Here is a 27439-nt window from a genome sequence, read left to right as displayed (position 1 = left end):
CAAATTGGCAAAAGCTTCTTACTAGATCCATTAATTACTAATTGTATAATGATAAATTTAAACCATATTGAAAAAAGTATAGGTTAGTTAGAAAAAAAAAACGAGGCAAATGTTTAATTTGTTAAATGTAATGAAATCTTTTTACGGTAGAATCTTTAAACTGTTTATGAAATAACTACTGAATACTCTGAGAAATACGATCATGATAGAAGATATAAAAAAGCTGTTAAACAACTGTTTGTATTTTGGTCCTGAAGTATAAATGAAAAAAATAATCTCTGTTATTTTAAGGTAAAAATCGTAATTGGAAAAAATAGATATTATTATTAATAATAGATATTATACTTAAATATAATATTAAATCATAATGCTAATGTCACAGCCCAATTTGGCTTTTAATTAAGTCTAATTCTTATAGTATTATGATTAAGTATAAATTTTTTATGAAATACCGTATAATATGTTAATAAGTTAACAATTATAATTTAAAGTTGTTCTGGATTGATTTTCAATAATTCTGTGTCACGGATCTAAAATATTACATTTTTCTTAACACACAGTTAATTATTTATTTAAAGATACGTTTGAATTACAGACAGATTCACACACAAGACACTTATTAGTTCAGACAACACGAAGCAAGTAAGATATAATAAATTCATAGTTTTAGTATTTATTATTTAAATTTAAGTTTCGTAAATTGCTCAAATCGATTCTGACCATTCAATGTATAATGATAAATAAGAATACAAAATTTACTAAAACAATAAAGTAATTTATGAAAACGTGATAGGATCATTCAAATAAATATAAATAATCAGACATTGAAAGAGACGTCTAAAAAATTTTTTACTTGCAATATTTGATCACAAATCCCCATATCGTAAAGTTGATCAAAAATAAACAAACCATGTGAAAATTCCTTCAAGAATGGGTCTTTATACCTTTTCTTAGTAGATTCCGGCTGAATATAAATTCATCATAAACATAAATTTATAATAAAGTCTGAGATATAGATTCCAGACTAAAAAATGAGATGGAAGACCAATAAATTGAAGGAGTATCAAACGCTACAGAATCAGAATCTGACTGATCATCTGATGAACATCATACAACACATAACATTATTGCACCAATACTTAAGAATCGCCACTGTCCACAGGCAAAAATTGTTGTTGGGCGACTGAAGACAGAATCATGTCGATAGGTTTAGTATCATCGTACAGAGACGGCGCTTCGCAAAGAATAGCGAATGTACCGACAATGGAGGCGATAGTGAAGATCCAAAGGAACAGACGGTCCAGAACCATAGCGACGAAGCCCCAGTCTTGATCTTCCTGTTGGGTAGAGAAATTATCATAGATACACACTTATGTACATATAATCACGTCTATATCCCTTGCGGGGTAGACAGAACCATAATTATCATTATTCGCTTTTTCTTTTTCGAGTTTATCTCTAGTTTTTGTTTTTTTTAGTATTTTAATTGATTAGGGTTCGAAGCCCGGCCAGGGCATGATGAGAAATGAACGTTTTCTGATTGGTCTGGGTCTTGGATTTTCATCTACGTAAATATTATTATTAAATATGGTATCGTTGGGTTAGTATCTCGTAACGTAAGTCTCGAACTAACTTCGACTTTACTTACAATTTGAGTAATCTGTCCCGTTTATATTTATTTATTTACAGGACATATTACTTTATGTTTATTTGTTTCTCTAAAACATTGATAGGTCTAGCAACCTGATTCATTGATTCTCAATGCTGACATTAAACCAATCAGCTAAGAGTGTCCTTTGAGACTATTGATTTCGTAAGGGATAAAGACGTAGTGTGTCACTTCCATTAACAATAATACTTCATACATACATATAATCACGTCTACATCCATTGCAGGGTAGACAGAGCCAACAGTCTTGAAAAGATTGATAGGATTTAAATAGTGACAGTTTGCTAGCCCATCGCCTAAAACAAGATTCCCAAGTTAATAAGCCTTTCTCATAGTCCCCTTTTACGACATCCATGGGAAAAAATGGCGCGGTCCTGTTCTTTTTTCAATTATAATTTAAAGTAATTCTGGATTGATTTTCAATAATTCTGTATCACGGATCTAAAATATTACAGTTTTCTTAACACACAGTTCATTATTATCAAAAGATACGTGTGCAGATTTTTCTATTGGTTCCGGTAACTACATGGTACACAAAAACTAATACTAACCGCATTAAACTCATCCTGCCTCTGCATATGATGTTGAATGAACATGACGTTATGTATTGCCTTCTCCAGCTCAAATGGATACTTCTTACGAGGAGCCATGTCACTGAGAGAGTCATCTAGACCAGACATAACTGAGGGGAGGCCGTTGTAACCAGCACCTAGGCTGCCAAGAGCACCTACCAGGCCGCTGAATCTGTTATGAGACATTCTACGTTTTATTTTATTAATTAAAAAAAGTTATTTTGTTTTTACGGCTCCATGGATCACCCTTACGACATTGGGTCAGATAAAATGACAGTTGGTATAGAATCACGGAGGCAGTTGGAAAATAAGATTTTTTGTGTAATATTGAGTGAAAACAAAGGTAGTTAAAAAATGCAGATATGAAATAGAAAGAAATAGAAAGATGAAAAAAATAGAAAAAACAGTTTTGACGAAAAAAATACGCCGACAAAAAAACTTGAAAGACTCTTATAGCCGTAACTTTCCAAATAGAAGTTCTCTACACTTTCAGATCACTTATAGCTAAAGATCATTTTATACCAATACCATACTTAAAAAGATAAAAATAGATAACAGTTATAAGATATTTGACTAAAATTTATGCGTATAAAGTTAAAAATATTACCTGTTTGTAGCAGTAGTTGAATGAAGTCCATTACAACCTCCAGGCAAATGGTGTCTCAGGGAATCAGGACTTGACGAATTAGAATTGGTTTGCTCTACAGCCGCCAACGCATCTTTGAATTTATTCTTATTCTTCATACTACGACCGGCAATCTTTTGAGCAGCTAAGTCCCTCAAAAGATCTTTGGGAACTCTCATCAGTAATAATTTAGGTAGCTTCGTTATAAAGAACTTTCTAACCCATGGCGCCATTTTGTGAGTACTTGGTTTACGGTAATGCACGTTCAGTATTATAATAGTTATGACTACAGACAAACCTACAAGCAACATTGTAAATAATAGGTATTTTCCTAATAATGGCAAAGCTAATGATGTTGATGGTATAATTTCTGATATAAGTAAGAAAAACATTGTTTGTGACAGTAAAATGGAGATGCTTAATGCGATCTTCTCTCCAGAGTCAGCGGGTAAGTAGAAAACCAAGACTGAGAGATATGATATCCCAACGCAAGGAACTATCAGGTTGACGGTGTAAAATAAAGTTTTCCGTCGCAGTGTTATGTTGAAGAAGATATCTGGAACAATAGAAAAGTATATTTTAAAACTACACCAACTGTCTTCGACCTAAACCTACGTACATTCTTTGATTACGATTTCTATTAAAATTTCACTAGATCGTCTATTAATTTGAATACTTAATTAGTATTATCCTGCAACCTGTCTGTATCTCTTATTATTCATAATTCTGCTTGGGGTATTCGAGCCTGTCTTCCCCGTAAATAATAAGGACGTGTGTAATTTAAATATTATCTACATAAAAAAGCAGATTGAAAATTCAAATTGTATACAAACAAAACTGTTGATTGCTACGATTATTAATTTGTATGTTTTGTACTGCGTATCCCGGATATTGTAATTACAATTTATTTACATTATAAAATGAGGATTACATCGCAGTTTATTTTGCGTAAAACAGAAATGTGGGAAAGCAAATTTATGTGAAACCCTTTTAGTTTCAGTGGAGCGATAAAATTTTGAATGCTCTCAAAAGATGATTAATCCACACGCTTATATCAAGCCTCTTAACCTAACGGGGCAGACAGACCTCCCAGAAAGAAAAATATTACTTTAATCGAAGGATAACAATAAATTGCTATAATAAAATTTATAATTATAATAGGCTTCCTTAAAGAAAATGAAGTAAAAATTTCACAAGTAATTTTTTTTGTTTCGGCCGATAAGTAGTTACCAAAAATAACTATTTTCTGACAACACAAAATTAAATTAAAAGAAAGGACTTCCTTACAAATAAATCAAACTATCATTTATGAAGTCCGCATCCGTGAAACAAGAACAAAAAGACAAAGAGAGGACTATCTCTGAGTATTTTTCTATTGTGAACGGAGGAAACGAGTTTGTGGTGGCTTAGCGAGAATAATGCCGGCTCTAAGAATGTGGCTTATTTTAGTTGGAGCAATTAGAGTAGGGCCACGACAAATAAATAAATAATATCTATACTAATATTTTTGTTTGTTTGTTTGAACGCGCTAATCTCAGGAACTACTGGTTCGAATTGAAGAATTATTTTTGTGTTGAATAGACCATTTATCGAGGAAGGCTTTATGTTATAAAACATCACGTTGCAACTATCAGGAGCGAAGAAATAATGGAAAATGTGAAAAAAAAAACGGGGAAAATTATCGCGGGCACAGCTAGTGAAGTAAATAAGACGCAAGTGTAATAAGACCCTTTTTTAATTTTTTTGAGAGCCATGGAAATTTTAAAATACTGTATAAAACGAGTAAATTTGTTCTTTTTTATAACTATTTTGTTTTAAATTGACTATACATATGAGTACATAAACCCCGGTATTAATTGGAAAATAGATAACAAGTTAATTTGGGCATCATTGAAGCCCTCGAGGATGAATAATTTTCCCCGATTTTTTTCACATTCTCTAAATTATTTCTTCGCTCCTTATAGTTGCAGCATGATGTTATATAGCCTGAAGCCTTCCTCGATAAAAAGTCTATTAAACCCAAAAATATTTTTTCAATTTGGACCAGTAGTTCCTGGAATTAGCGTTTTCAAACAAACAAACTCTTCAGCTTTATAATATTAGTATAGATGTTAATAATTAAAATCCTCTCTCCAGTTTTTAACGTAACTCAATTATATCAAACATTCTTCTTTCCATCGCGATCCGATAACATTATCACTTCTACCAACAATGAGAAATACACTTACTGCACTCGTATTTCATGGCCACACATTTGGTGTTGTGTTAATCATGATTAAACATGTGTCTTTAGTGGACAAATTGTCGCATGCCGCCGGCATGTTTATAGGGCCATTAGGCTTAGTATTGGTGAGACCTGTGGTTACCTGCGGGCGCGTACAGTTGATGTACGTCACATAATTCCTGATTTGGAAATCATATTTACATACATATAATCACGTCTATATCCCTTCCGGAGTAGACAGAGCCAACAGTCTTGAAAAGGCCACGTTCAGCTATTTGGCTTTAAGATAGAATTGGGATTCAAATAGTGACAGGTTGCTAGCCCATCGCCTAAAAGAAGAATCCCAAGTTTATAAGCCTACCCCTTAGTCGCCTTTTACGACATCCATTGGAGAGAGATGGAGTGGTCCTGTTATTTTTTTTATTGGTGCCGGGAACCACACGGCACTTGGAAATCATATGAACATATCAATTCTGTTGTTGTCAAGAATTGATATGTAATGTATGTAGAAGCACAGAAGAGAAATGTTGGAAGAGAAGTTTCTGGACCAACGTATATTGATCAAAATATATATGTATGTACACACAATAACGTCTTGTAAAAACTACACAATAAAGGCCACATTCAGGTGTATGCCTTTATAATAGAACTTCACTACGTTTAGCTTTTTGGCTTGATGATAGAATTGAGATCCAAATAGTGTCAATATTGTTGTGGTTGTTAGCCCAACGCCTAAAGGAGGAATCCCAAGTTTATAAACCTATCCCTTAGTCGCCTTTTACGACATCTATGGGAACGAGAAGGAGTGTTTCTATTCTTTTTTTTATTGGTGCGGGGAACCACACGGCACTGACTAAAATATCGGTGGAATTAATAAAACAGCGTGAATGCAACCAAACGATCTGAGATAATTTTAATTCCCGACTCTCGCCTCATTTATACCAAGTGTTACGGATAGCCAGGTAAAACTTAGTATTCTAACTTTGTCTTGACCTGAAAGCCAGCTGTGCAATGACCGAAATTACTCGTATAATTGCAGTGGTTTTCGTGCAATTCCATTCGTTCAGACAGCTACGTCGGCTACGTCCCAGGACATTTGACTTTACGACGCCGAGTTTCCATCGCATCGATGAAATTCGACCTCCATTTTTGAAATTCGGTTCGTTCTATAATGTTACTGGCTGGCCACTTTGGTTTATTTGCTTTTTATTGTTGCATTATGAAAATTGTTTTGATGTTACTGGCTACTTATAACCTATTTATTTTCTATTATTGAATTTTAAAAGTTAACAAATTAGGTTATTTTTCCGATTTTAAATTTAAGAATACAATTAAGGCTATTCCAAAGTACAGATATTTTGAGATAAAGTACCTATATAGTTTTAATAAATAATCAAATCAGTAAATAAACTTGGTTTTTATAATACATAGTGCACATATTATTGTCATTTAAAAATAGAATGGTTGTCTACTGCGCAAAACGTGCTTCGTGAAACTACATTTTTCCTTTATCTGTCAACAAATACATTTCATTAAATATTTTTATTTTACTTATTATGTTTCCTACGATTCACACACCTGACGCTGCCACAGTAACTTACTCAGTACTCCATTTCCGTTGTAATGAAACATGAAGTACAACACGAGTACCTACTGGATAAATTCCAACGAATGGGTTAGTGTACTGATGCGGTCGTGATGTATGATTCTGCCATCCATAAATTTTCAACATACCACGGGGATTCAGTTTAAAGTAATTTATAAATACTTTCCAATGTTTAAAAATGCCAGGTATAGTGTAAATTGAGCATTTTGACTAAATAAGAATTTGTATGTAACAAACGAAATTAATGCTGTAGGAGTAGGCAGAGACTACATGTTTTCACTTTTCAATTACTCTCAATGCTGTGTTGCGCTTATACTTAAGAGTTGAACTTTCTAAATTTATAAGCATTATAAAATTCAGTTAATGTTGACAGCTAATAATGCTAGGATTTGTGACAGACCTTTAAAAGCGTGCGCACGCGCCACCTTTGGACTACTTACAGCGTTCACCAAGTTAAGGTATGCAGGGTGATCCCTAAGGTGATCGCATGTCGAAACTTGTTGTCTCTGTCTTCAAAAAGAGGTGCGTTATGAACGTTTAATTTACTTCACATACATACATACATATAATCACGTCTATATCCCTTGCGGGGTAGACAGAGCCAACAGTCTTGAAAAGACTGATTAGGCCACGTTCAGCTGTTTGGCTTTATGATGGAAATGAGATTCAAATAGTGACAGGTTGCTAGCCCATCGCCTAAAAGAAGAATCACAAGTTTATAAGCCTATCCCTTAGTCGCTTTTTACGACATCCATGGGAACGAGATGGAGTGGTCCTATTCTTTTGTTTATTGGTGCCGGGAACCACACGGCACCACACTTTTACTTCACACAGGAACAAAACACGAAATTAATTTACAAACATTAAATTAAATTAAATGTAGGTACGATTTTTCCACACGTCTCCACACCTCTCTAAGACTCTCCTAATCTCGCTCGTAATACATTATACCGCTTATCTATGTTGCCGCTAAATTACTCTCAGTACTACCGAGTACAGGTTAAACGATTGTTGCGTTTACACTCACGAGTTGCGGTTTGCCATGGGAATACTAATCAGCCCGCTAGTGTGTCAAATAGGCTGTGGTAAGGGACTTGGCTGGTTTAATAAGGCATAAAAGAAGGATTTACTTATCTTGCATGAAGACAGTTATGAGTGTGGATGAAGCGAAGGAAGTATGCAGAGATCGTGGCAAGTGGAAAGATGTGGTCTCTGCCTACCCCTACGGGAAAGAGGCGTGATTTTATGTATGTACTAGCGGCCCGCCCCGGCTTCGCACGGGTGGACATATTTTTCTACCTGAAAACTAATTTATTTCAAAACAAATTTATGCCTATGTCACTTTTGAAGGTCTATTCTATATCTGTGTCAAATTTTATCAAAATCGGACCAGTAGTTTTTGAATTTATTCCACACAAACATACAAAAATACAAATCTTTCCTCTTTATTATTAGTGTGGATCTGGATGTGGATGAATTTACTTATCTTATTTCTATTTTCTTAGTAATTACTTAAATTGCGAGTATTAAAGGTGAAAGTGCGTTGTAATTTTTTGTTCTTTTTTGATTGAATTTGCGCTTTTTTAGGCCTCTCGGGGCTGTGAAGACGGGCGCCGGGGAGACCGAAGCACCACAACGTTTTTTATTTAATAATTAACTTCTAACTTGATAATTTGACTATTATTATAAAGAAAAAAATCAGTTACAACACTACCTACAAATGTTTTTAATACAATACACGGCTTGTAAGTTAATAAATAAAGTGTAACGAAAGTATTTTAAACTAAATTAGCAGGGAAAAAAAAGGAGTCGATTTTAAAAAGTCGACCTTAATACACGTAATAACAATAAATAATCGTAACGAATGTGTCATAAGTAATTACTAAATGAAATGTTAGTAAAATTAAAAGGCAAAAATCAAGTTAAACTTGAGGAATAATATTAACATACTAGCTTTCCGCCCGCGGCTTCGCCCACGTGTAATTCGGTTATATATAGCGTTTTTTAATGATCTCGACAGGGCTTTTTCTTCGACAGGCTGAAATCTTGTTACAACTGGAATTAAATATAGCCTGTGTTACTCAGGGATGATGTAGCTTTCTAATGGTGAATGTTTGAAATCGATTCAGTAGTTTCGGAGTTTATCGATTACATGTGTAAACAAACAAACATATAAAAAATAGATTGTTCCTCTTTATAATATTAGTATACATACAAATCTATATAGAAAAAGTAAAGCGAGACAAAATCATCGTCTCAAAAGAAAAAAAAAACAGGATTTATAGGACGAAGAGGCCTTACAGGATTTCCTTGTAAACAATATTTTTAGTTTTTTTTATTATTTACCAGTATGAACAGGTTAGAGGGAGAGCTGACACGCGAGCAAGCAACATACAGTTTTTGTTCGGTAGAGTATACTTTCAAGTTGGTCCCGTTGTTACCTAGTCAGGATCTGATGATGGTATTCCAGGGAAATCAAGGGCAAACCTCAAATTTACAGGCAATTACGTTTTTGACAATTTCATAGATCTGTTTAAGTATTTGCGTCTGATAGTCATCATCCCATGTGAATGAGCTGATGATGGAAGGTACAACTCCTCAATGGTTAGGAGTTGAAAGAAAATTCTTACGAAGTTATACGTACATGTGAGGCTATTAGGTTGACCTGATAATAAAAAGTAAATATCATTAACGTTAAGAATTTAGGTGAAAATGGATGCGGACAAATTTCGTCTCTTCACTTGTTTCCTTTTAGCTGTTTGTATGGGTAGTGTTAACACAAAATAGGGATTTAAAGGCGTGATGTTATTAATGTTATGCATGTATGTACATAATTATGTATGTTATTATGTATGTTAAAGCGACGACTGAAAGTTGTCATACAAAGTCTTTTTTTTTAAGGATGGGAAATCATCAAATGACCTCTCCCGCTCTGGGTGGAACGGAAGGGAGTGTCAGACTTTTACTGACTAAAACCCACCTCGTTCCTTCAGTTGCCCTTTGCGTTCCGGGGCCACGGTATCTCGTTAGAACTTTCCCGCAGCCCCGGCTCAGTTTATCCCGATTCCCCCCCTTGGGGGTTGACATTTCAAAAATCCCTTCTTAGTGCTCACTTATGTTACTAAAGGAACCTCTGTTCAAAATCTCAGACTCCTATACCGAGCGGTTTCGGCTGTGCGTTAATAAATCAGTCACCCAATCGCACCCCCTAAATCACGATTGGAGGGTAGTTTGAAAAAACTTATAATGTCAAACATATTTACTTGCCTATGTACGTGTTCATGCCAAGTTTCAAGTTTATAAACCCAAGGAATAAGATTTTTCATAGAAACGTTTTTACCCCTTTTCCCCCCCTTGGGGGTTGAATTTCCAAAAATCCTTTCTTAGTGCTCCCCTACATATCCCAAGGAACCTACATTCCAAATTTCAGCTGTCTACGACCAGTAGTTTCGACTGTGCGTTGTCTGTCAGTCAGTCACTCAGTAACGGAAGAGTTTTATATATATAGATTAGCACAAAAAAAGACCTACATACGGACCTATTTAGGTCGGATTTTTAAACGCAAATTAACAAACTACAATCGGGACGACCATATCAAAAGTAATAATAAAATGCAATATTAGACATACGTTAATATTATACTACATCCATAAATTACAATGTAAGCAAAATATTTTACACAAAAAAAATCACGTAAAATTTTAAGAAAAAAAAAATATTAACACAAAATTTCCGACCTAAATACTGACCAAATTTTAAATGCGTATTAACAAAAATTAATCGGGACGGCCGTGTCAAAAGTAATAACCATAAATACGGTCAGCGAAAAAGTCGCGCTATCTCGCGAGAGCCGTTGCGCTCAATGAAAGGGCCTCATTATGTGGCGGAGCCCCGGTGTAATCTACACGCGGAACGTATGTCCACGTCCGCGATGCTTGCAAATTCAGTCGCCCGAAAAATTATCAAACATGATAATTTTTGTTTTTCATACAAAATTTATAAATGACTCGAATGTTTGGGTCAGAAAATTGTATGTTTTCACTATATCGCCGGATCAAGTTGCAAGAGACTTTGTATTTAAGTTTTACCCTAATGGAGGAGAGAATATTTTTTTTGCATTCAGGGGAACTCGACAGGACAAATTATCTTTGAACGATTCGCCTAAAAAAAATCGTTGAACTGAACATTATATCGTTGTGTATGAAAACTGGTATGTTAAACAGTTTCAGTCTTCAGATTGCTGGCTAACTATCTACATATATCGAAAGAATTTAATCCAACTCTTGAAAAACATCGAAGACCACTATACCTACCAAGAAAAAAAAACTTGAAAAAGCAATGTAAATCTGCACACACGTGAAATAAATAAACGGCAAATTATTACCCATTTCTAGACGAAATCAGATTAACCGTTAATTTTTCGGAATGTTCTCGAATAAATTGCCCGCGACACTCGACACCGCGACAATTACCACCAGCTTTGCGGGTGATACAAGTAATTGCTGCTAAAGTGTTAGGTAAATATTGCTTATGTTAATCAAACAGGGTGACAGAGAAGTATCTATGTAATTTGGTGCTTTAATACCTATGAGAGGTCGTTTGGTGCAAATTTTACAATTTCTATAAATTGTAAAATTTGCACGTGTGAAGTCTAAATTTTTTTGTTTATGTTTAGAAATTTTACAAATTGATATCCGTAAGTTTATAAAATTATCATGAGAGTCGCAATTTTTTTATTATTCAATGAATTAAGACTAGGATCCTCCCTAGAATTCAGCTATATTTAAGACAAGTTTATATTGGTCACGACCCTCAGTCATGAGGATTCGATGTAGAAGAAACTCAGCGAATACTCGTAGCAGCGAAGAGTTTTAATCGCTATTAAAAAGATTTCACGAATTGGAGCATATATACAACCTCCGACACAACATCGTTGGAGCCGCGGTTCCCCAGGCATCACACCTCATAACAGCCTGGCGGAAGATCTTCTCTTTGATGGCGGTCAACCCGAATCATCGCTCCCGCTGCATACTCATCATTTTGTCCAGCTACTATCTGGCATTTGGAAATAAAAGCGAAAGTTTTATAAATTTTAGTGTTATATAATACAAACCTGGATAAGGTTCCTGGCAGCAGGGGTAATACCTCTCGTGGCGTTCGGCCGGCACCCCCAGGATGTCCCACTCCACCGAGGGATAGTACTCCCGAAGGTCTATCCCGACATCCACCATGTCGCCTTTCTTCTGGTTTATATGTTTCAAATCGATCTACAGAAAAAATAAGAATTAAAACCTTTTTATGACTAACTTGAGTCTAGAAAATTTCCAAAAAAAAAGTATGAATTCATTTTTAATATTTATAAATTACACTACATTTCGCTTTGTTCCTTAAGGAATTTTCCTGAGTTAAATTCCTTACTATGCCCAAAAATGCCTCTTTAGTATGATCAGTGGTTAGTTTATAAGCTCAGAGTCTTCTTAAAATAGCATGTAAGTTATACATATATTAAAAGAATACCTTGACAAGATTCTACCTGCCTGCCTGGGAACTGACGTTTGGATTGTTTGATATATACACTTCTTGATTCCCAATGGGACAGACAGTGCCAGTAGACTCGAATAGACTTAATAGTTCATTGATGACATTTTGATAGATTCGCTAATAACTACGTTCTTTTCGCCTGTTTTGCCTTCTTCGGTGAGAATGTCATCGAGAAGACGCTATGATCAGAGAGAAACCAAATATCACTTATCTCCCTTTTTCTTTCTGAAATAGAGGAAGCGTTTTGAAGTTAATACCAAATTACCTGATCACCATCGTAGCTCCAAGACCCAAACTTCAAGAAGCAAGTCTGCTGATCAAAGGGGAAGTATCTGACGTCGATTTCACATGAAGACTTGAAAATGGCTGGCGGAGTCCACAGGACTTTGCCGGTGTGGTGAAGCACCGCTTTCGTCATGGTGGTGACCACGTATTCTCCGTCGGCACTGGGAAATAGTGATTAACTTGTTACACTGAATTATAACAAATATGTATTTAGACTGCGGTTGAAATGATATGTCCGAATGTTAGAATAATATAACATTTAGAGATAACTTCTAGTAAATCGGACGAATTCTCAAAATCAAATCTTTCTCAAAAGCAATTATTAAAAATTTATGGTTTTACTAAATTTATATGTTATTTCTTAACAATGACAATAAACCACTCGCAAATTTTTCTCCATGTTGGTTAGTTTTGTACATTTTCAATTTTGAATCACATAGCATCATTAGTTTTGGGGTTGATCAACTATTCCATTAGAATAATGAAAGCTAGAATTTCATCGCAACAACGCAACTCTTTAATTGTACTATTATAAATCATAACTGTAGCCCTCCGTGGAATACAGATTAAAAGAAAAACAAGGGATATAATTTATATGTGTGATAACAACCCAACATAGGACTAACATAGAAAAATGAACTTTAACCAGGTCAGATTAGGGTAAATAATCGTGAAAGTGCATAAGGCAATAAACCAAGTGCAACATACGCCAGGATTTATAGCAGGTCGTGTCACTAAACAGTGCAGTTTTCTGAACTTTACGGCCATCAACGTAACTTGTGAGGGACAAAGATGGGCTTTATGACGAAGTGTTGCAAAGCCGGTGACTTAAATTCACCATTTTTAACAAGATACATACATACATACATATGTTCACGTCTATATCCCTTGCAGGGTAGCCAGAGCCAACACTCTTGAAAAGACTGAATGGCCACGTTCAGCTATTAGGCTTAATGATAGAATTGAGATTCAAATAGTGATAGGTTGCTAGCCCATCGCCTTAAAAAGAATCTTGTAAGCCTATCCCTTAGTCGCCTTTTACGACATCAATGGGAAAGAGATGGAGTGATCCTATTCTTTTTTTGTATTGGTGCCGGGAACCACACGGCACAACAACAACTTTAACAAGATAGCTGTGATGTTCGTTAATATTTTGTCAAAAAGATGTTTTGGTGTGTAGATGTTTGAATGACTAATGCTGAAGATATTTGGTATGGTTTGGTATTGTGGAAGAGTAATAATAAATACTAATACCTAATACTCGTGCTAAGAATAGTCAAATAAATCATAGCATCATTTGGGTAATTAAATCGTATATCCACTTAAAGGCAAGACTACGGAAGAAGGAGTCCTGGATGAAGATGAAATTCCTTACAGCTGATTGTAAGTGTTTAGCTATTTTGACAACACGATCATTAGTATTTAATTTTTTAACTTGCACCAAATTGTTATGAAAGGTATAGTACATAGATAATAATCTATTGTCAAAAGAAATAATATCAATAGTACTAAAAAGATAATACAAAAATACTGCAAATACATAAAAATGATGTCATATGCAAACTGACCACCTTAAAATAGTTCAGTACTTAAAATATTCTAAACATAACACTTCACGACTATAGTACCAAATATAAACTGAGCGTGAAGTGTGGTCAGACCACAAGCCCGGCAGATTATGTCCGCCGTTCAGCTAACAGCGCGATCTACCGGTTTATGACAACCACATAAACCTATCAAAAGGCGACTCGAACGGCGACCGACGCGAAATGACCTGTCGTAATTCATAAGCGAAGAGCGTTTTATTGAAAAAAATATGCAATGGAAAATTTTAAGGCAAATACTACAATAACGTCCATATCCCTTGCGGGGTAGACAGAGCCTATAGTCTTGTAAAGACTGATAGGCCACGTTCAGCTATTCGGCTTTAAGATAGGATTCAGATTCAAATATTGACAGGTTGCTAGCCCATCGCCTAAAAGAAGAATCTCAAGTTTGTAAGCCTATCCCTTAGTCGCATTTTACGACATCCGTGGGAAAGAGATGGAGTGGTCCTGTTCTTTTATGTATTGGTGCCGGGAATCACACGGCAAAGCCATACGATAAAAAAAAATCGCTATATTCTCATACCTCACAACCATGCAGTTTCGCACAGCGTAAGATTAGTCACACGTGCGTCACTCTCATTCTCGGATGATTAATAGTATCGCAGGCTGTTTTGACACAACATGATGTATCATTTCACAAGGCTTTCTTGTCGATATCCGACGCAATCAATTAACTTTGGTATACGATACGTCGTTAGGTCAGGTGTTTATTAGAAGCGGGTGACGATGTTTAACGTTGACGCTGTGAGTTATGTGTTGGTGAATCTTAGATTATTTTATATAAGTTATAGGAATAGAGTAAATCTAATAGTGACGATGGCAGCCTCGTGACCAAATAGGATAGAATCCCATCGTGGTCTGGGATTTGTATCAATGGCTCTTTTTTTAGTGTTCTAATCAATATCCGATCGTGAAACGTCGTGATAATTTACGGCTTTGGGAAACTAAATGTGTGTGTTACAAGTTTCAAATCTGGGATTAGGGGAAGTAGGGGCTCGCCTGCTAACGCCTGGTGGTCTAATTCCTGAATTATGAACAAAATTTACTACACAATCGGGATAAAACGCTTGTTTGTTTTTCAGAGTAAAAAAAGCCTTATCTAGCAGCATTGATAGAATGATTTATTTTCAAAATTGGGTACAAGGTATTACTTATTGACGTCACATGACTTAAATCTAATTATATCTACTACCGCTTCCAAAGCGCATTTTTAGAATAAGCGGCGAAACGAACTACACTGCAGCATTTTCACCGGACGTCAATTTACTTATGTTTTTTTTTTAAATCTAAATCATGGACGAATGCACATTTTCTAAATTAAAAGATGTGAATAAGTATGTTTATATTATATTTATTTATTAACTTTATTGCATAAAAAAATTTACATAAGGCGGACTTAATGTCGTTTGGCATTCTCTACCAGTCTACCAGCTGACCAAACAGAAAAACTTCAACTTGGTGGTGCGATAAAGTAAATAATAAATACATACATATGTTGTTAAAGACCAATGAAAATAACTTACTTATTGTAAAGAACGATATCTGGTAACCAAATATGTTCAGACGGCACATAAAGTTCCTTCACCCCACCATATTCCAAAGGGTCCCATTTGAATTTGTGATCTTCCCATTCCTGCGAACAAAATGCCTCATCAATACATTGATGAATCCATCGGTCTATGTAGACTTTTAAATCATTTTCTTTTCTTAGTTAAAAAGATTTTAACTAAGAAAAAACAAATGGTTGCTAGACCATCGCCTAAAAGTAGAATCGTTATATAAATTATACAACAAATTAAATAGAATAATTAACACAATTTTGTAACCAAACACAATATTCCCAGATCATACAAATACACACAGTTAAACAATCATTTGAACTGAAAACTTTCTAGGGCTGACAATCTCTTTTACCTTATAGAACTAAACAGCCCTTTTAAAAATGTTTATAGTACAAGCAGTCCCAATGGTTACCACTATAAGCCTACTATATCACTGTTTGGTGAAAAAATACCTCAGTTATAGAGCCTAATATTACTTGGGTACGTAGAACATACAGATGCAAAATTTAGTAGTATTCAGATTACATAAAGAAGATCGTGAAAATTTAAGCGAACAGCTGACAATTTAATCCGTAATATATACAGAAGAAGTTAATACAGATGCAAAATGTAGTACAATTAACATCTGATGAAGGAGATCGTTAAAATTTAAGCGAACAGCTGAAAATTCAATCCAAAATATGCTTTTATGATAAAAATGGCCTGATGCCCAGTCACATAGCAATATATTTCCATCATCTTGTTCATACATCGTAGCTCATATTCCACTATCGTCCCACCGCTTGAATATGAACCTTACTTAGATATAGATTTCCCAAGCGACCTCTTGGAAACGACTTGCATACTGCATACGATTTCTAGCAATCTTGGTCACGATGACACTAAAATATTAGACTGTTATAATATAAGAATGATTTGTTCCACGTGGTTCCTGCACGTGACGCGTGGTTATGTGAACGTGTGGTGGTACTAAAAGAAAAAAGAATAGGACCACTCCATCTCTTTCCCATGGATGTCGTAAAATAGACTGGGATTCCTCTTTTAGGCGATGGGCTAGCAACCAGTCACTATTTGAATCTCAATTCTATTATTAAGCCAAAAAGCTGAACGTGGCCTTTCAGTCTTTTGATGACTGTTGGCTCTGTCTACTCCGCAAGTGATATAGACATTATTATATGTTTTTTGTTATGTTTAGTTCTTGAACTTATATTAACATCGTAAGGAAGTCTCCTCACATTCAGGCGACTGAATGTGTGACCATGTTCCAATGTGCTAATATCAGTGTGGTTGCCTTCCAAAGGTTGCGGAGATTAGATGGGAGTCAGTTTGGTTAAAACCTGATTCACCCAATCCGAATTCATGGACTTTAAGGGGTTCACCGGTTCCTCTCGGAAAGGTGATGATGTAGCCGAGACTTATAGGACCGCTCCATCTCTCTCACGAGGATGTAAGAGACGACTAAGGGTATAAACACCTAGTGCAAAAACCATGACCCAAGCCCAGATCAATTCATAGGGTCAAAGGACACTGAATTAACTAACCCTTGATCGTTATTTAATAGATTAAGTGTGTTTCTTATGCTTGTATACATCGTTTCTTTTCCAGAAAATTTTCTTACTATTTTTCAGCTTCATTAATTTAGTAAACTAAATAATTGAAACGTATGCAATCAATACTTACATGTTCAAGCCAGACGTTTGTTGTCAGAATTTGATCTTTTAGATTCTGTAACAAAAGATGGTTTCAATGTGTTAAATTGTAATTATTTTAAGCACGTAGATCATCTTAACATTTTTTTTTCAGTTTATATTCTCATTACAAGTCTTTCGTAAACCTCGACACTTTAAATTTTTACAAAATTGTGAATATTTCAATAAATTTGATGCCCTACAAACTTATTTCTATTCTATTGACAGATCCAGTACACATTTTATACAAAATAGTAACTAATTAAATACCTACCTGTAGTATTTAATTAGTTACATAAAGGAATAAATAAATTGAAAAAGGATAATGATGACAGGAATTGTGTACTATCAATATATTTTTTTAACAAAATCGAATTTTTTACATTAGAATATTCAATTACTGTTTACTGAACATGACATGCTGTTTTTAAGAGATTAACGTATTTAAATACATTATAATCATTCTGTAGGAAGCTATTTTCTAGAGCTTTTAGATTAATTAAATAAAAAAATATAATAAAAATATTTATATATATATTTTTTTTGTCTGTACCTAAAAACGCCCAAAAAAATCAACTTAACAAGACAAATTGAATTATCGTCTGGCTATTTTGCTCACCCCATAAATTTAGTTCACATTGGTCAAAATTTTATGATTGTAAAATATAATTGTTATTATAAAATAACAGTATCGTTGAGTTAGTATCTCGTAATACGAGACTTGTCTCGAACTTACTTCGAGACTATCTCTATCTATGAAATCTGTCTTGTATATATTTATTCTAAAAAATACTAACGGAATCTTATGAATGTAAAGAAAATGATACCTTTTACAGAAATTATAGATAATAAAATAAACATAAATTCAGTTTTTGGTTAAAGATATTCTCTTGTTAAAAAATGTCTTGTGGGTTGTTCTAAACATTTAACTTAGTAATACAATAGAAATATAAATAAATAAATATATACGGGTCAAATTACACACAGATTGAGTGTTATCCTTGAAGTAAGTCCGAGACTTGTGTTACGAGATACAAACTCAACGATACTATATTTTATAACATACATATACATATAGTACCGTCTATATCCCTTGCGGGGTAGACAGGGCCAACAGTCCTGAAGAGGCTGACATGCCACGTTCAGCTGTTTGGCTTTATGATAGAATTGAGATTCAAATAGTGACAGGTTGCTAGCCCATTGCCTAAAGTAAATATTTTATATTTTATAATAAATACTTATATAGATAAACATCCAAGACCTAGTCCAATCATAAAAAAGTCTTTTCTCATCATGCCCTGGCCGGGATTCGAACCCGGGACCTCCGGTGTCACAGACAAGCGTACTACCGCTGCGCCACAGAGGCCGTTATGCCTTGTACATGAAACTATACGAATAATGTGATGTTGACTGATAATCTGCCGTCAACATAGGGCGAAATATTTGTTGTTTAATGTCTGTTTGTATTTTTGTATGTTGGTATAGCAATATCTTTCGAACCGTTGCTACGATTTTGTTGAACTTAAAAATGTGTTAAATTATATTCTATTAACAGATTCTTAACTTAGTTACTTAGTTCGTAGGGAGTCAAAATCGGTGAAGTAATTTTTAAAATATTCACAATTGTGTAAAAAAAAAAGGTTCGCGAGGTTTCAGTTCACGGCGAACGACTGGTATTTTATGACAAAAATCTCAAAATCACACAAGTTGTGGCTTCACCACCATTTTCAACGTCTCACTCACAAGTACATATTACTCTTAAAGTTAATAAAAATATTTCTCAATTTAAAGTTCGCAAGTCACTCGTACAATTTCTGATCTCGTGCAGTCTGAACCTTGTCTTGGTATCGGAAAATCGATTGAATCCTGGACTTTTGCCAAGAATTTCCCAAGGCTCATCAAAATGAATATAGGTATTTATGGTGAAAGATGCGGAAGTACGACTATCAGCACACGGATTTCTATTGACTCGGTGCTTTGTGTGTTTTTCTGTTTATTTTGAACTTGAGTATATACATACATATAATTACTTCAATATCCCTTGCGGAGTAGACAGAGCCAACAGTCTTGAAAGACTGCGTTCAGCTACATGGCTCAATGATGGAATCGAGATGTAAATTGTGACAGGTTGCTCAAAAAAAGAATTCTTTGCTTTTAAGCTTTTACCCTTAGTCGCCTTTCACGTCATCCATGGGATGGATGTGGAGTGGTTCTATTTTGCTATACCGGCACCAAAGAGCCCGAAATTATAATTGCTTTGTATAAATTAATAACAAGCGTAGTGATCAAAGATAAGGCTAAAGACTGTTTGTTATTAATTAACATGCGAGTAATATTAATTCTGATCGATTCGATAGTTTACGTAATACCAACAAAATCTATTTCATTTTCTCCTATATTCTAATACAAACTTACAGGGTGATATTTGAATAATTAATGTTGCTTTGGATTTAAGCCTAGTTTGAAAGACAGAGCTAATAGTCACAAGGCTGGAAGGTTACATTTAGCTGAATGGTTTAATAACTAAGGGTTACTAAGGGATAGTAGATATTGTAAACCTTCGAAAAGGCTAAGCGTCTGTCGACAACCTATTTGCCACGGACTCCTCTCCAGAGAAGTGAGGGTGCCATCGAGTCTAAAGCTAGGAGGAAGAAGAAGTCTTCGGAAGAGAAGAGAGAAGATATTTTGTTTTTCAAGACCAAAATAAGATAGACGCTAAAATTCTTGACAATTTCGCAACAAAGTCTCCAGCACCATCTGGCGCGACCTAGGTAACTAAGTTTAATACGTATTCCCATCAATAAGTCAACTGGATTGGCTGACATTACAGGTGCCGTCTCAGGCGTACGATTTTATAGTTGTGGTTTACGTCCCGTTTGTTTAAAACGTGTCTTGTTTCTGAAATCGGGCTATTTTGCATCCCGTCTCCCGTGAATTTGTAAGGAGATTACTCATACAAAATGTATTTGACGGTTTCGTTTATGGTACGAACGGCAATTATCTTTGTTATGTTTGTCCTGGTTGGGTTCTCTCTAGGGAGGTTAGGATCCGCCTTTGACATCATGGTCATGGGGATAGGAAAGCGGACCTTAGGCCCTGAAACTTCGAGCAAAAGGTGCAACTGGGATCACGCCAAGACGAAAGAAAGTTGGATAGTTTGGTAACAAAGCGACCTCCTTGACTCTGTTGATGTTAAAAGAGATATATTGTTGGTTTGGTTGCATAGAAAAATATACTTCTCTTCCAAATTTTAATTCTGACTGGCAATAAAGTCAGTCAGAATTGTGAAAATGAAATAGATTTTGAGTGAGTTGAACTATATTATCACTCTCGGTCATACCTTATGTCGAATTTACAAAAAGTGGACAGAATACGAATTTACCGAAGCATTAAAGTGGAGTGTGCAACTGAAAACACGCTGAGCCGGAAAGAGTTAACGTTATAACTTTAGCGTTAACAATAACGTTGTTCCTAATATGGAGTGTGAATGAGACTGTTGGAGAGAAAAGGCCTAACCGAACGTTCCTTGATTTCTCCGATTTGCAGACATTCTAGCAAAAGGTCAGGTCAACAGTATCCGCAACCGACGAGCTTGCTTGAAGAGTGTCTTCTCCTTATGTGGTCTCTGCCTACCTCTCCGGGAAAGAGCTGTGATTTATATATGTATCTTCATAGACTGAAAACATGATGCTGCAAAACTTTGTTTAACTGGAGATCTGATATCTTGTTAAAGTATGGTTTTAAACTAATATGGTGCAACCCAGACTAAATAAATTCTCATACTCAAGGGTTGCGCTAACACCATTTAAATAACACTAAAACAACTCAGGTGGATGTATGTTCGTGACAGTGAGGGTGAAATGTCAACTATTCTACAAAGGGTCTGAGGTGGAGTTCTGGTAAGAGGGTATACAATTAAACAAGCCATTTCTGATAACAAACAATAATTACAATTATAAAATGAAAAGAATAGGACCCTTCTAAGGTGACTAAGGGATAGGCTTAGTTATGATTAGTATTTACGGCGATGGGCTAGTAATCTGTCACTATTTGAATCTTAATTCTATCATTAAGCCGAACAGCTGAACGTGGCCTATGAGTCTTTTCAAAGATTGTTAACTCTGTTTAACCCGCAAGGGATATAGACGCGATTGTTTATATGTATGTATAATTTTTTTTGTAAAGCAAAGTGTGTAACATGCATTACATATAATTATGCATGCATGCATGCATAATGAAGTTTCAAAGCAATGAAACTATTATTTTGTCATAACGAAAAAAATTCAAATTTGGTAATTTTGTACAATAAAAAACCAAAACATAGATCAAAATAGAAAAAGACTGTTCAAATCTATCACACACTAAGTTTCGCGTCGGGGGTAAAAATTTATCAAAGGTACATTGTTGGCAGTAGAAATAACATTAAAACCAACAAATACAAGACAGTCATCCTTTGAATTCTCTCTTAAGAGGCAACACGTTGGCTTTCGAGTTTAGGTATAGTTAAAGTTTAGTGTAAATGACAATTTGAAGTTTCTCTTTTTGTCGATACGTTGGAAACCTGTCACTATCACTGTACCTTGATTTTATCATTATCGGCATAAGTTCGATTGTTATTTAATTATTTTTATTTATTTATACAAAAATAAATATTCGGCGGAGTAGAAGCATTTAACACATAAATTGTAGTAGTACAGTCTTTCTGATATTGGGACCTGCTACCTCGTAAATGATAAAGCCATATTATGATATATGTGTGTGTGTGTGTATTTAGGAAAACTCAATGGCGTTTTCACGGCGTTCGCAATTCTAGCAGACCTGAAATCGAATATTATTGTGCAAGTTTAAAAAATATATATATGTTCCCGGGGCTGTTATCATTCATTTTTATACATTTGACCTATGACCCAGACGGTGAACATTTCAGCCATTAACAGTTGTCTTTAATTTGTAAAGATTAATATGGAATAAGAGAGACAATACCACGAGCTATGTTTAGCGAACGATGTTTGAGTAACTACCTGTACATACATCATAGATAATTCCAAAAATGCACCCGCCTGTATTTCCTCTTAAATTCGAACGACCGGAAAGTTTGTAAAGATTAATAATATGGAATAAGAGAGACAATACCACGAGCTACGTTTAGCAAATGATTTTTTTGAATTACTACCTACACATACATCACAGATAATTCCAAAAATGCACCCGCCTGTATTTCCTCTTAAATTCGAACGACCGGAAAGTTTGTCGCCGGACCGCCGAGCTGTAAAAACGACATAAAGCGAAGTGAACGCAGCTCAGAAATACTTGGGGATGGCCAGCAATAGCTTGGAATAGCTTACGTGGCGAACTGCATAGCAATTAAGAGACCGTGCCTGCGTTGTAAACGTCAATTTCATTTCAATTAAGACCCTTTTACTGGGGAGTCGTTAGTGACTAGGTTATTCAGTCTCTATGGTTTTTCATTTTATTTGCATGTTACGTCTTATTTTTATTGAGTTATTTTTGTCCGCTGAAAAACGGATTTTTGTTTTTGGTCAAAAATTAATTCTTTGTCATATGACTAATAAATATTAGTCTTACTTTCGTGTCGATAGTGTTTTAGGCGATCTAAATAATACATAAATGACGTCATATCCCTAGTCTGATATATCTCTACCTATCCTCCACCTTATTCCCTACCGGATAGACAGAGCCGATAGTTCTGAAATGATTTAAAAACATATTAAGCTGGTTCTACAGCTGGTCTTAAATAAAGAATTCTAAGTATAGTCTTTTTGATGGCCTTTGTGGCGCAACGAAAGTGCGTTTGTTTGTGACACCGGAGGTCCCGGGTTTGAATCCCGGCCAGGGTATGATTTGAAACGAACTTACCCTGATTTGCCAGGGTCTTGGATGTTTATTTATAAAAGTATTCATTTTAAAAATAATATCATTAAGTTAGTATTTCATAATACAAGTCTCGAACTTAATTCGAGGCTAACTCAATCTGTGTAATCTGCCCGATATTTATTTATCAATTCTTGAACGACTTTATAAATCTGCGGAAGATGAGAAGAAAATAATAAATAAAGCAACATTAAATCCTTAAATAAGGCTGAGGAAGAACAGAAATACGATTGAAACTACCCCAAAAACGAAACAAATTGTAAAGCGAAATAAAGGCTTGCGCGCTGCCAAATTTCGAATAAGCCCTAAGACTAAATACAGCTCTGCCGTAGTTTAATCAAATCTCGGCATAGGATAGTCTGTACAAGGGCTGAAATAACAAAGATAACTCAATTAACTGCAGCAGAAATTCAGCTGAATATGTAAGCTGGTAACCGACCTCCGAAATATGTTATGCTTGAAGCTTTTTGCATGTAATTTTTAATGTAATAACTGGACAATGTATATTGTTAAATTATGTACAGGCCTTTTTCCAAAATGTAAAAGAGGAATAATTCTTTAACGCTGCCATGCTGGCACTAGATACTTTTTTTGCTTCATCCACTTTTATCAATCTTTTCATACAGGTCGTACTAGATAAGATTCGTTAGTTTTGTCAAGTTAAACTTAAGAGAAGTAAGAAGTGTTTTTGGAGTTGGGTGGTTTTGGAAAATTGTGTTTAATAGTTTATGTAGAAATAAGTTGAATCATTAAATCATCAATAAATCATCATTACAAAAATAATTCACGCACATAATTTCTTCCAATTTATCATTGATCCAAATTTTGATAAGCACCAAAATTAAACACACCCCAATTTGTTTTCAAAACAAATGACATACATATCATCACGTCTTGAAAAGACCGAAAGGCCACGTTCAACTGTTAGGCTTAATGATAGAATTTAGATTCAAATAGTGTCAGGTTGCTTGCCTATCGCCTAAAAGAAGAATCCCAAGTTTATAAACTAATCACTTAGTCGCCTTTTACGACATCCGTGGGGAAGAGACGGAGTAGTTCTATTCTTTTTTCTATTGGTGCCGGGAACCACACGGCTCAAAACAAATGATTATAAGTAATTACCTTTAACATGCATTGGCTCCAATATTTGCCAATATTCATGAGACCAACATGTTGGCGTGTATGTAACTGAGCATCGTCGCTTCGTTAGCAGGCAAAATACAAATAAACCAAGTCTAATTAGTATACCGAGTTACCTAACAATATTCGGAATAGGACGCCCTCTGGGCAAACTTTGTTTATCTTTTAAATTTATGCGTATACTTTCGACATTGACATGTAAGCTAATTAGTTGCGGAGCACATCCCTTTTTTCAGCAATGGTTGCTTGTTATATAAGCTTTGCATGATTTTTAAATATATTTTTTTATATAGGTGACTAAGGGATGGCTTATAAACTTGGGATTCTCCTTTTAGGCGATGGGCTAGCTACCTGTCACTATTCGAATCTCAATTCTATCATTAAGCCTAACAGCTGAACGTGGCCTGTCAATCCACCATGATGGTCCATCATTGATAATAAATAGAACCTGCGCAATTTGTCTGGAGCCCCAGGTCAATGATCTTTCGTAGGATAGGTAGGACGCGACTACGAGACTTTAGCAGCGGTGCATCGGGCGAATAATTTTCATATGTGTAAATTATGGCGAAAAATAAATCGGAATTATTTCATTTAAAAAAAAATAATTAGAATAAGATTTGAAAAGCGTTCGCGTGGACAGCGTAGCTATTACTTATTGCCGTATCTTTACAGTTCAGTTTTGATACTCAATTCCATTAAAAAGCCTGTATAACCAATCCATTATACAGCTAAACGTGGCCTTTCGGTCTTTTCAAAACTGTTGGTTCTGTCTACGCCGCAAGGGATATAAACGTGGTAACATTAATGTATATAGCACTATTATTGTTAATTCTGCCAAAAAGTCAAAAAGCCTCAATGTTTCGAAAAAATTTCGGTCATTTTTTATACATTTTTAAACAAGTTAACCGATTTCTATTTTGGTGTTGGCAACACTGCGCGTTGTGTTTGTGTACGATATGAAGCGTCAATGGATTACATAGATGCCAAAGCGATGAAAAGCTCCGCTTGATACTCCGCCCACCGCAGCGGTGCGCGGTGCGGTGTGGTAATCGCCTTAGTAATGGGAATAACACGAAAAAAACTTGCTTTCTTGATATCAAAATAATTCATCTCTGTAATTTTTTTATTATTCTTCAATGGGTAGGCAGTGACTTGTCATATAAATTGACTTATCTATCTGCTAAACTAGGTAAATCTTATTAAGTACTATGGAGTTCAGGGTTTCAATTTAAAATTACTGTAAAAAGACTCTTAAACTAAGAGACAGGCTTATAAACTTAAGAATAGGACCACTCCATCTCTTTCCCACGGATGTCGTAAAAGGCGACTAAGAGATAGGCTTACAAACTTAGGATTCTTCTTATAGGCGATGGGCTAGCAACATGTCATTATTTGAATTTCAATTCTATAATTAAGCCTAATAAGCTGTACGTAGCCTGTCAGTCTTTCAAGAATACTGGCTCTGTGTATCTCGCAATGGATAAAAACGTGATTATATAAATGAATGAAGGGATCTCTTTCCCGAAAGGGTAAATAGACGCTTCATTCTACAACATGTCATATCACAAACTTCATTTACTTTGTTTACATTAATTTCACTGTCTTCATGCAAGCTCGTCTGTTGTGACTATCTAGAAGTAAATAATAAAGGAGGCTTCACACTAGGCTCCGTGGTTTCTACTAAATATTTTTGTATGAACATGTAAAAAAAAAAAAAAAAACATATATGCATTATGAAATACTCACCAAATCAATCAATTGTGATAATCGCAGGCCGAGTTTGACTAACACTGTGTTATTGTTTTTGTCCACGGGTCGAATCAACCTGTTGTAATTACTCAACAAATCGTCGTACAGCCTTTTTGCGTCGGGATTTGCATGGCATACACAAAAAACAATAAAAAGTACAAGAAATACAGTCCGATACATTTCCAATTGCAAAAACATTTGGCACCACGAAAGAGGTTATGTTCTCAGTTCGAAAACCTCATTATTATTAAGAATTGTTATATTCTAAATTTGAAAAACATGTTGCCAGTAATTTGTTTCAATATTGCGTGAATACGAAATAAGAAATTATTATCTTAACATGGAATTTTGACAGCTACGCCCGCGAGACTGCATCGACGGTGGCGCCTCTAGCGATACTAGCGGGAAAACCGCGTAAACAGTCCGCCATTGCGCAGACTCTGTGAGGACGAACTTTCGACGGACAAAATAACACTATTATTGTAAATTTTATTTAATTCCTTGTTTTTTTGAAAATAGTTAAGACTGAATTTAAATTAAATATGTAAAAAAACGAGATGTAATCTTACCAAAAGAGAACAAAAATCATAACCATTTAATTTTTTTTTTAAATGTATAAGGTTCTTTCGATAATTGTGATTAAACCACAAAAACTTTTGTAATGCTTTTGCCTATTTTTACTAAATTTTTTTTTACCATAGAATAAATTATTTACCTACGTTGGGATATTTTGGATCGATGCTTAGTACGCATGCGTGTTGCTCCATTCATATGCCGCCAATGCGTGTAACGCTGAAAACAGTGGAATAGATGGCGGCACGTGCTATTATAAGTATGCTACTTTGGAATGTAATTATGGAAAGATCTTGGTCCTATTGTAATCTAAAGTGCGGTATGGTCTGGATGTCGTTAAAGGCGACTAAAGACTTTTAAAGTTTTTGTACTAGAAACCTGTCAGTATTTAAATCCCAATTTCATCATTATGCTATACAGCCGAGCTGAACCTGGCCTTTCAGTCTTTTGATAGAGTATAAATCAGATATAGACATGATTATATGTATGTATGTAAATGTATTATGTATATTGGATTTTTTACGGAAAACGGTTACCCTAATCCTGAGCCGCTGAAAGGGGGTTTAGAATAACCCTGCTGACTGTGCAAAATTTTGATGGGGGTATTTTTATTTTGCAAAAAAATATAGGTATACCCATATAAATTTGCGAGTCTTGGTGATTTGATCAGTTGTATTTAATGTTGCCTGCATTAAATATGAGATAA

At 35.0% G+C, this 27439-nt stretch overlaps 1 protein-coding gene across 4 annotated transcripts; it reads right to left on the bottom strand.

Annotated features, from left to right (window-relative positions):
- Window positions 1–1120: 1120 nt before the first annotated feature.
- Window positions 1121–26340, bottom strand: LOC106143310 (acetylcholine receptor subunit alpha-like 2). Of its 4 annotated transcripts, none has more exons than XM_060948496.1 (8): window positions 26158–26340; window positions 17372–17416; window positions 15653–15762; window positions 12503–12683; window positions 11810–11963; window positions 2849–3422; window positions 2221–2428; window positions 1121–1337 (listed from the first exon to the last, which is right to left on the bottom strand). In XM_060948496.1, the coding sequence occupies exons 1-8, from the start codon at window positions 26338–26340 to the stop codon at window positions 1140–1142; spliced, it is 1653 nt and encodes a 550-aa protein (XP_060804479.1). In that variant the 3' UTR covers window positions 1121–1139. The 4 variants fall into 4 exon arrangements, with proteins under 4 accessions (XP_060804479.1, XP_060804478.1, XP_060804480.1 ...); XM_060948495.1 differs by having other exon boundaries at window positions 2221–2413; XM_060948497.1 differs by having other exon boundaries at window positions 2221–2383.
- Between the last annotated feature and the right edge of the window lie 1099 nt (window positions 26341–27439).

The sequence above is a fragment of the Amyelois transitella genome, chromosome 16 (genome assembly GCF_032362555.1).
Source record: "Amyelois transitella isolate CPQ chromosome 16, ilAmyTran1.1, whole genome shotgun sequence".
NCBI classification, from domain to species: domain Eukaryota; kingdom Metazoa; phylum Arthropoda; class Insecta; order Lepidoptera; family Pyralidae; genus Amyelois; species Amyelois transitella.
Note: the sequence above shows the minus strand (reverse complement) of the source record. Positions and strands in the feature narration are given on the sequence as shown.